This window comes from Acinonyx jubatus, chromosome B1 (genome assembly GCF_027475565.1).
Source record: "Acinonyx jubatus isolate Ajub_Pintada_27869175 chromosome B1, VMU_Ajub_asm_v1.0, whole genome shotgun sequence".
Taxonomy (NCBI): domain Eukaryota; kingdom Metazoa; phylum Chordata; class Mammalia; order Carnivora; family Felidae; genus Acinonyx; species Acinonyx jubatus.
The window spans coordinates 110,709,766-110,721,123 of record NC_069382.1 but is presented as its reverse complement, the minus strand read 5'-3'; the positions used below and the strand labels follow the sequence as shown (position 1 = coordinate 110,721,123).

Genomic DNA, 11,358 nt, shown 5'->3' with positions numbered 1-11,358 from the left:
TAAAATGGATAGTGAATTAGATATATCTCTTTTACATCGGTAAGATCTGATCTTTTCCTGACCCAGAGCTTCTCATCTTGCCTGGGGTCTTTTATTAGTGACATGATGTTTCAGGACAGCATGGAATGAGGCAGACAGCACATGCAAGGGCACATGTGTGACTATCCAGTTGTGTGTGGGGGGGGTGGGGGGCGCGTTCAGTGTAATCCAGCCCATCCCCCCATTGTGGACATCCTGCCATCACCATTGCTTCTCAGCAGGGCCCCCTGTAGACTAAGGTGTTTGGCAATAACTGAGACCCTGCCCCAGATCTGCCAGGACTGGAGATTAATCAGCTATAGACCGATCAGTGGGGAGCTCTTAATTATTTTAACTGTCCTGATCATTGATTTAAGGCACTCCCTGACTCCAATTAATTTCATTCACTTTGAAACAGCAAAAAACAGCCAAGAGTGCTCATGTTCCTGAAATATTGGTATTCGGATCCCATTCTTATGTTTCCACTTCTAGGAAGTCTGCTGGAGTAAGTTTCTGGGTTTTGAAATAATGTAAGTGCAGCTTTTTTGTTAGCTAGACGATGATATAAAATGCTTTATGTTTTAATGCTTGCTTCATTCATTTCTGGAGCTTGCATTGTATCACTGGTTTTATCAGTCATTTGTATTGGGTTTCTGAGACTGCTATCAAAACGAGAAACACCCCCTACGTTTGCTTCTGCTTTTCTTCTTTCTTTTTTTTGAGTGAAGTTAATAAAATAATTTGAGTAACATGGAGTTCCCTGCCACCCTGCCCCATTTTATCCTGAGTTAAGAGCATACGTTAAATAGGTTAGAAAAGGAATATATAGTTCCCTCTTTCTTGGGGTGCCTGGGTGGCTCAGTCTCTTGAGCATCTGCCTCTTGATTTCGGCTCAGGCCATGATGCCAGGGTCGTGGGATTGAGGCCCGTGTAGGGCTCCCGCTGAGCATGGATCCTGCTTAAGATTCTCTCTCTCCCTCTGCCTCTCTGCTGTGCTTGTGCTTTCTCTAAAATTAAAAAATAAAATTTTTTTCTTATTTAAAAAAAAGTTCCATCTTTATTCTGAGATGATGTAAAAAGAGGCATGTTCATAGTAATTTGGCTGTGGAAAACATCCCCCAAATGACAGGTTCTTGGGTGCAGGACTACCCTTGCTAATAGTCCACAGGTGTGCAGGTAATGAATCTGCTGTGCCTTCCTGGGGAAGAGGTGCTATGCTTTCAAAATATTCTCCCCCACATACATTTTGCCCTGAAACCCTTTGTCCAGTGACATGGCAAATTGCTTCCTAGTTCGGTGCCAGGTATTGGAATTTTATTAATATATACTCTACTTCTTCCAAAGGATTTGAATGGCAACAATGAAACTGAAGTTAAGAAGATGATGTTAAAATTCCATTCCTTCTACTGCTGTGACATTTGATTTAACGAGAAAATTTTCCTCATCTGTAAAATGGGTTATCCAACTGCGACTGTCTGCCCCATGACTGCTCTGGTGAGCTAATAGGTCTGGAAAGCACGTAAATTATGAAGTGTTGTATCTGTGGGATCTGTAGTTGTTCGGGGACTACGTCATTATTGAGCTCTACTTGAGACCCCCAGTGACTCGCCTACGTTCCACGAGAACATTGGTGTTAAGTGTGGAGTGACCTTCCTGAGATTTCTGAGTAGGCTGTAGTGTCCAGGATGCCCCCTTTGGAGTGCCAGAGCAAGAGATCAAAGAAACCAGAAACATAGTTTGATTTTAAATCAAAAGTTATGACTTTATTTTAATATACCAAGAAAAAATATTTCTTTGAATGTTGTGAAATAAGCACTTGAAAATAACAAGTCCAACATTGCTGTGATTTGCTCTGTGAAGCTTCTATGGGTGAACTTCTATCTGAACGTGCTCTGGGGCCCCTAAGAGGCTGCATCTCTCAGCGGTTTTCAAGTCAGCAGCAAGCAGCCTCCAACCTGAACATGCCCGGACAGACCTGCCTAAAACTGACATGCCTGGGGAGCACGATTAGGCTACTTCTGGAGAGTTCTTGATATCTGCCCACAGAGAGAAGTCTCAAGAGCCAAGTGTTGAGAAATTAACAGTGTTTAAATACCAACATGAGTCAGGACCCCTTGATCCTGGCCTAAGTGGGTTGCAATTATGGCTTGACCCTGACTTATGGGACGGGTTTCTTGAATTTAACGAGTTGCTTCAGAAGTTTACTACAATGTAGTTTGGGCCTAGATTTCCACTGAAGTGTATCTGACTGCAAGACTTTTGTTTGCCCGACATAAAATTAAAATGCCCTTATTACGACCTTTCCAAACCCACACATGGGTGTGCACGCGTGCTTTCTCTTCTATTGTCAGAACAACTTCTGTTTCACTTTTTTCTAAGTGTAATTCAGGAGGAAGGGAAGCCTGGGAATTACTGTCTCCCCTTCTATGAGCCCTGAATTTTTAAAGTATTTGAGGATGAGGAAAGTTAATGGGATGATTCAACAGGCTTGTGAATATTCTTCAATACTCTGTGCGGGTGTTCTTAGCTATGGGTTCCGCCATGTGGCTGGGGGACGTTTGTAATTGGGAGTCTGTCACAACTGGCATTCAAAAAAATGCTATAATGGCACTGATCTTGTTTTGCTGAAGTGTTGGGTGCCAGCAGACCAAGGCCGTCGGTTCGTTGGAAACTGGGTCCTAACACTTCATACTGATTGTTGGCACAAAGAGAGTATCGCTGCTTTATTAGCTCTCACTTCCGTGCGTGCGTACTACAGGCCAAACCCTGTGGTGCATTCTCAGCAAAATCTCTTCTTGATGGTAATGGGTCTGAGGCGCAAAGAATCAGATCTTGTGTATGAGAGAGCACTTAACAAAGCTACAGGAGACAGTGACTCACAGGACGAACTATCATCCTGAACTGATAGCAAAATATCAGTGGAAACAAAAAAACCTGAACTACTAAAAGTTCTGGGATTCCATCATGGAATTTTCACACAGTTACACTCTTGGGGACAGAAACTTTTCCAGGGAAACAAGTGTCTAGAAGAGACAGGCATGGACCACCACATACAACTCAAAGCACTCGATTCTGGGATCAAAGTCTACTGGATCTTCTCTACTCCACTACCAGCTCTCTTGAATCAGCACATGGCCAATCCAACAACTCCGAGAGAGAACAAAAAAAAAAAAAAGCCCTCAGGATGTGCTGGAGCCGGCAGTTGTGTGACACCTGGTCTCTGAGGGGAGGCTGTTTTATCAGAATAAAGAGAAGAGAGTAACCTGAGCACGCTGTCTCTCCCAGGTAATTTTGCAGTCTGGGAATGAGGCCAGACTTCTGGAGCATTCTACTCAGTGTAGTTTACTCCAGGCACTTTGTTTCTTTGATGTGCCAGGTTTTATCACAAAGATACCACATCTGATTTAGAAAAAAAAAATTCTGTAGATCTCTTTCCCAGAAGTGTTCTACCATTCTGTTCTGCAAAACTCCTACCCAAATGAAGTTTCTGATTCAGGCCAGAACCACATTAGTAGAGAGGTGGGGAAGTGAGAGTAATATAATCAATCCTTTCTTCCCCCTTAAGCAATCTATCCCTCCCCCCTAGTTTTTATAGTGGAGTGTGACTAGAAGGGTGAGGGTAAATTATCTGGAATAAGAATCTCGATATAGGATTTTAATTTGGTACTTTGGCCTGGCAGGAATTTAAATAGTACACTATTTACTCTTTTCTCATTAGCAAAACTAGAAGGCCCAGATAAAACCTCCAGAGTGTTTTTCATTAGAATGTTTTTCATTGCAAACTTGTAGACTCGGGTTGATACTCAGACCTCGGGCATCAAATTGCATGCACTTATATATGAAACGAAGGATGTTTGTTTGTTTTTCAACCCAGAAATGTTGTCAACATGGTGGGATTGGAATGCAGTGGAAAATCTCCAATAGAAAGATAATCTATTGCAGCATAGAGGGGTAGTTCTAAAAACTTGCCTGCCCAAGTTTTTCTGGAATGTTAACTGATAGTAGGATTATCTATGTGGCAGTCAATTCTCTGGTAGGATTCAGATTTGCCATGGGCTAGTGGTCCAGCCTCTTATCTCGATATAATTAAGTAATCAAGCCAAGATGTTCAAAACATTGTATTGAAACTGTAATACCAGAATTTCTTTTTAAGGTTTTTTTTTCCTCCCATGATAAACATTGGAAAAGCCTTTAGATATATTTAGCCAATTCAAAAACTATTTATTAGACATTCAACCTGTAAACAAAAATTCTAAATTATCTCACAAGTGAACACAAGTATGAACCTGTATCAAGATAAAAGTGCTTTGGAAGCATCATTTAGAGTCTATTTAAGGTCTATGCTCATTTCCTTGTTCTAACCTGCACTGAAGGATCAATGATAAATCAATGGATTCAATAATTAAATTAAATCAACCAGATAAGCTCTAACTGGTCCTTCAGTTAAACTCAAGTCAGCTGTATTTGGCCTTTTTCTCATTTTAATTATTCTGCTCCTTTTCTTTTATAAGGAAAAAAAAAAGCATATTGCACAGTATCATGGATTTTCAAAGCTCAAAATAACATTATTTGCATCCTAAGAACCTAGTAGCTGTTATAGCAGGTCGCACCTTTTTAGCTCATGCCTGTTTTTGCCTTAATATCACAATACATCCCTCCGTCAATTGTCTCTCATCCCTGAACCAATGTCAAGACATCATAGACTGTTCACAATAATTTAACACAGATGTAACAGTTTCCCTCCCCTGCAAAGCCCCACCCCCACCCTGGGTCTATCAGTCATGACTTGGTTTGCATGGATTCTTTGTTCATTGTTCAAGCCATTCACACAGAATGGGATAAAACTTTATTCTTTTAAATTCCACACATAAACAAGATGCTGAGAAAGCCCTTGTCATCTCTGACAGAGAAGCAGAGCAGCTCTGTTTCATGAATGACAGCACAATTAAAGCTAAAATAATATAAAAATAATCTGAAAAATCCCTTTTACTGTACACTCTCAAATAAAGCAAGAAAGATAAACAACAGTTTTCCTTTTCTGCTAGCCAGAAAATGTGTCTCTATGCATTTGGGCTTTGAAGTTGAGTGTACCCCACATCTGTGTGCATGTACGTGTGGTTATGCGTGTATAGTCTACACAGTGTAGCTGCTAATCGTTTCATCTAGTTTTTCTAATCATGAAGCTACTTAACCAATTAGAATACTAGCATATCACATTGAACAATTTTACATAATTGCTTCTTTGAAATACTAGGAATGTTTACACATTTATTTGGCTTGTAAAGGACTGAAATATTACAGATAATATTATATTATCTAGCTTTTTTTTTTTTTAAACAATATGGCTCTTAATAAATTGATTTTCTGAGTTCCAGAGCGAAAGTCCCTTTTAAAAAAATTTCTGAAGCAGACTTGAAGCAGGAAGAATGTCTTCTGATTTGGCCAAAAATATGACGAGTATTTTATATCATTTAAAATTTGAAGGATAAGTCTCTAAGGGGCCCTTTGTTGTCAACTGTTCAGCCAAACTTGCCATGAAGTGTCTGTTGAAGTATCTCCACTTGACCAGCAGAGGGCACTTTACACACCTCTGCATTGCTTAGGGAGCAAATGCAGAGGATGAGGAAACACAGTGTTCACCCAATATCAGGAAGAGCCCTGCAGATTTCTTTTTGAAATTCACAAAAATATAGAAAATATGGACTGTACAACAGGGTTTCATTTGGAAAGTTATGAGTGTGTGTGAAGTCAAATAGAGAGGGGTATGCGTAGTCTGTTGTATTCATCTTCGGCCCCCTACTTTCCCTCCTGTCCTTTCCCCTTTTTCCCAGCTCAAGAGTGATATCCGGCTGGATCTTTTCACAGGTAGTACAGAATCCATTTTCAAATCATTTGGTTGAGTTTTACCTTTTCTATTCTGTATTTACTCTTCGGTTCCAAAGCCCAGGGCAACTGAACCAAGGATAATCCTTTCTAGCTCATTTCAGAGTAGAAATTACAGTTAAACTATCAGAAATGCTCCACGATGGAGCTGCCCCTTTAGGAACTGGGCTGCGTTGTTTCCATCCTCCCAGGAAGAACCTTGGAAAAGTATTGTGCCCCGTTTGGTTCTAGCAAACCCACTAGCCTGAGCTTGTGCTATGAAGGGAAAGATACCAGTCTTTCTCTGAGTTGCAATACAATTGTTTACATCCGTTTTCATGAGAGGTGATTAAGACATCTTTTCTTTTGGGGGCTACAGCTACTAACCTTTCTTTAAAAGGTTTTACTTTTCGCAAAAGCATTATTGTTCTAGATACCCACCCTGTGTCTCTTCCATTTTATCTATTCTATTGGCTCCAGTTTAGTGTCAAAAAAGATTAGAAAGGATTGTGTGTGTATGTGCTCGCAAGGTTTTTTAAGTAAACTTCTTTCATTCTTAGAGAATTATAACACTTAGTAAATACGTTTTTTTTTTTTTTTCATATAGTGTTAATAGCCTTTGTTTACTTTCTACTTCTCTCTCTTTCTGTGCCTCTGGCTCACTTTTGTTCTCATTTGTCCTAGAACTGACAGTGAAAGGGGAATGGGGTTTTCCAGCAGCAGTCCTTTGAGATGGAGGTGCACTCAGTGAGTCCTCACCCAAAAAGGGTCATAAACTTACTGGGTTACGTCAACCTAATTATCCCTAAGCTGCCTTGGGTTTTGTGTTTGCTCATGTGTTTTGTTTTGTTGTAGCTGCACCATATGTGATTCCTTGTGCCATTTTCTTTTGTCTATTGTTTTTCTTGATGACCCTGAGCTATGGCTTTCTCCTCAGTTCCAACACTATTCAGCCTTCGTTGTTTTCCTCATCTTGCCGATGTAGGCCTCAAAGAAGAAGTGGCAGAAAAGCACAAGGTAGCTGAGGTACATGAGTGAGGACCAGAAGATGTTCTGAAAGTGAGAGTGACACTGGTCTTGCTGCATCCAGGAGAAGACCAGGTAGTTAATGACACAGCCCATCAGCATCTGAGTGATCTGGGACAGAGTGATGAACATGGCAAACTTCCGGGAAACTCGGAAACCTGCCGCTCGCAAGGCATAGTAAGAGTACATCACGGCGTGCACGCCATAGTTCATGGTCATAAACCAACCACCCCCGGCTACCATGTCCTTGTAGGAGTACCAGGAGTACAGGAGCACAGTGATGTGGTGGTACCAGTGCAGGAAGATCAGCTTTTGCTTCCTCAGAATAATGAATATTGTATCTCCTGAAAGACAGAGAAGACAAAAAATGTACATGAGCCCCTTGACCATGACATAATGGTAATTCACATTTTTACAAGAAAGTAGGCATCTGGAACTAGCACTTGGGCGTGGCATGGACAGGGTTAGAATCCGGGAATGGTACTAGCTCTGTGAGCTTGGGCAAGTTACTTATCCTCACGATTTTCCAGTTTCTGTAAAATGGAGATGATGGTGGGGATACCAACAGTAGCTTGGAAATGTCTGAGGACTAAATAAGATAACCAACATGCCCTCTTGACACATGGAGAACACTCGATAAATGTTACTTTCGGAAACCTGTTTTACACAAAATCTTCATAACTTTTGATCTAGAAGGGACATTAGCAATCATGCTACCCAATTTTTAACTCGACCATACATTTTAGGAAATATTGTCTGAAAAAGTCAAGTGACTTCTCTCAGATCATTTATCAATAGAGACAAACAGATTAGAATTGGAGTGCTCAGCAAAATGTCCTTAGGACTCTCTAGAGTAGGAAAACCATTTTTCTTTGGTATATGACAAAAGGTACTCCTCTCCTAAAAAACATATCTTTGTAAGCTCTCTGTAAAATGTGAAGCCTCGACATACAGCAGTTGGAAAAGTAAAATGTGAGGAAAAGACAAAAGCAGAGAGAGAAAAGTCACCTTTTACCCAGTTTGCTGAAGATGGTAATCTGAAAATTTTATATCAATGAATCGAACGATTAAAAACTTAAAAATGACACACATTTTTATGGAGTTAACTTTGAGAAAGCTTTCCAGGATCTATCAACAATATTGTCTTGAAGAAAAAGACCCCTGTTTCTAAGGTAGGAAATTTATGTTATAGACGCTAGGATTCTGCTCAGGTAGGTAAATGCTGTTTATACGTAATGATTCTCTGAAAAGCCTTAAGGATTCCAAAAAATATACTGTAGAAAAACTTATGTGAAAATGGATGAAGAGCAAGCTTAGTCACAAATACACATAATTCCATAAACAACTATGAAAGAAGTGGAAAAGACAATGGGATGTGGGACAAAAACAGGATATATGCTCCTTTATCTTTCTGATCTCTCTGGTTCTTCTCAGATATAGGAAAACCCAACATCCTTTGCGACCTTTGGAATTTGATTTGCTTTGCACAACGAGAACTAGAAGGCCCCTCGTCTCATTCTGAAATCTAATTAAGCACAAAGGGAATTAGTACTTACCCATGTCTTATCCCTTATATACTTCATGGATGCCCTAAAACATTTGGCACTCGGAAAGTCAAAGAACGTGAGGTCTGGGTAAGATTTTTAAGGTTCTGATGGTCATGGTTGGAATAATATAGGTGGTGCCCCATTTCATTCAGCAGGAGCTATTCGTTTGTTTCTCTACAGAATTGTTAGACATTATCACTTCATATGTTAGACATTAGAACAGAAAAGGACAGCTATCAGTCGCTGTATTTCTGAACATATTATCAAATTTTCTTGGAAGTCCTTTTTTCTCTTATGAGATGTCTGGCATATTATGCCTTTAAATGTTAGTCAGACTGATAATGATTGATGGTGACAGTTACTCTGACTTGTATACTTAAGGGACAGAACTGGTATCAGGAGACCCGGGGTCTACTTCTTAGTGTTAAGCTGTGCTATTTTCGTGTGCCTGTCAAAGATCCACTATTTCTGTGTAATTACTACTTTGTGCCTCCCTTGGCTCAGTAAACTATAATGCAGACACAATAATTCTAGCTTACTTTGTTCAAAGTGGAAAGAAGGTAGAAGTCCAAGGAATTATATGTTAAAAACAAATTCAGTCATTCATAATTGAGAAGATGTTTTTTATGAGTCTCGAAGCATGAACAGAAATGTATATAATCCACCATGACATCCAACCATGTTGCAATAAAAGTTATTTGCTGTAAAGTAATAAGCACCTCATCCTTTTTAATTCTTTTGATTTTTAACTCTAGCATCACTTTTATGTTAAAACTGTATTGTCTAAAGAACAATTTCAGTGTGAGGAGAGTAATAGGGGACAAAAGACAGACCATATTAGAATAAGCTAACTGGGAATGAAAAGTGGGGCCTAGAGTTCTGGAATTGAAACTTGATTTTGTGTTTTTCCTGTCTAAGTAGGAGTCTCACATCTCACGAGTACGGGGCATGATCTGAGACACGTTAGGTATTTCCATTTAAATGGGGGAGCTGGAGGTCAAGGACATGTCATGAGAGCTATAAAACAAAATTGATTTGATTTCATTTATGATTTTTTTTTTTGAACAGACAGGATGGCAGGTGGAGTAATGAAGACGGGATTTCCCAGTAAAGGTCCTGGAGCCTCTCCGGGCTAGCCTCCAATGCCCTATTAACGTTAGTATCCCCAAGGAGGCTGCTGACCTAAGGAATGGCAGATTCTCCTGGGCAAGGGGAAGGGGAAACTGGCGGGGTTCCAGAAGGGCTTCCTTTAAGACCACCTACTTTTTTTTTTTTTTGGATATTGCAGCTGAGATGCAATGTCACACCACTCTGGAAGTTATGAATTATTTTTCTTCTGGGGAAACAACATAATCTCACAGTTGACTTGTCATGAGCCAGTCGTGCCATGATATGGTACTTACAGGCCTGCGAAAAGCTACAGAGTGACCTACAAATGCAAACCAAAGATAGGGATTGTGTATTTATTTGATGTTGGCCAACCAATCTTTTCTGGCCAAAGGTCTGGTTGGCATCATGGAAAGAATGTTGGCCAACAATCAGCAGCGGGACTCTTGACTCTTAGACGCTTCAGCTACATCATGTATTTTAGGTACGGCTGGTTCGTGTTCTCCCTACCACTGTCTCTCTAACTACTTTTGATTCAGCTATTTTCAGTCTGCAGGCAGGGTGTGCTCTTCTCATTCCTAAGTGTCCCTTCTGAACTGTACCTTCAGCCTGTGTGCCTGTTAAGTACAGGTGTCTGTGCGGCTTTGGAGAAGCCCATCGGCATTTGGAAACCCCCGGGTTGCTCACAATCACCAGGAGACGGACAGCCCACTGTGCGTGGTTTGTCACAGATGGCTATACCCCTCTTCGCAGAGTTAGCTGGAGCTCTGCTGAGTCAGAGTTTCAAAAACAATGATGAGCTCAACTATGCAAGGACCTAGATGGACTCAGAGCAGATGTTTCCAAGTTTTCACAAAAGCAGATCTCAGCAGCTTTTCATATAATTCAAACACTAGGCGCGCAAAGATTTTGGCACACAAAGCAGGTTGGCGGTTCTCGTCTCATTTGTTGTAATAGATCGTAACTCTATAATTCACTGAAATGAGCTCCCTGTTTTCTGCTGAAACAGAAAGCCCTTCTTGCTATTAAGAGTTGAGTGAAGGAGGAATGGTGATAGGATTTGATGGCTGGTGGCGAATGGGGAAGATGAAAAAGTGCTAGGGGCGGATGATGGCGATGTTGTGAGGAATGCAAGTGTTCTTAATGCCACAGCGCTGTATACTGAGAATGGTAAGTTTTACATTATGTGTATTTTGCCATCCCTACCCCCCTCCCCCCTCCCCCACCAGCCCCCAAAGAAAAGTATAGTGAAAACTGCAGGCATGTAGGTTTGGGTGGGAAAACAGAGTTTCAGTATTGGACACAGAAGAACTGTTCCTTCTCACAGGAACCTTTTCTTTCTGCTGCACATAAGGGAGTCCAGAATCTTAGGGTACTGAACAGCAGAGCTTAGGACCTAAAAATAAGAAAAGTTCTAAATAATCCAAGTGGATAAATCTTTATTTCTTTCCTTTTTTTTTTTTTAAGTTTATTATTTTTTTTTGTTTCTGAGAGAGTGAGTGGAGGAGAAGCAGAGAGATCGGGAGAGAGAGGATCCCAAGCAGCCTCCACACTGTCAGCGCAGAGCCCGAGGCGGTATCAAACCCACGTGAGATCAGACCATGACCTGAGCCAAAATCAAGAGTTGGACGCTTAACTGACTGAGCTATCCAGGTGCCCTGTGGATAAATCTTTCTTAATTAAGTGGTAGAAACAATGTTTTCTAAGAATGAAAAAATTGAAAAGGGTCTTAACTTCCAAAATGAACAAGAAGGCATTCAAGAAACATGTTCGCTGAATTAGGGCTAGGGGCTGGTGA

The 11,358-nt window shown here is 40.6% G+C and overlaps 1 protein-coding gene across 4 annotated transcripts in view; it reads right to left on the bottom strand.

The window, feature by feature from the left end:
• Positions 1 to 4,214: 4,214 nt before the first annotated feature.
• Positions 4,215 to 11,358, bottom strand: part of ELOVL6 (ELOVL fatty acid elongase 6) — a 144,474-nt gene continuing 137,330 nt past the window's right edge. For all 4 annotated transcript variants that reach the window (XM_027062558.2, XM_053217064.1, XM_015081859.3 and 1 more), the window contains one exon: positions 4,215 to 7,250. In XM_027062558.2, the coding sequence (XP_026918359.1) occupies positions 6,826 to 7,250 (425 nt within the window). In that variant the 3' untranslated portion in view covers positions 4,215 to 6,825. The remainder of the gene's footprint in view (positions 7,251 to 11,358) is intronic.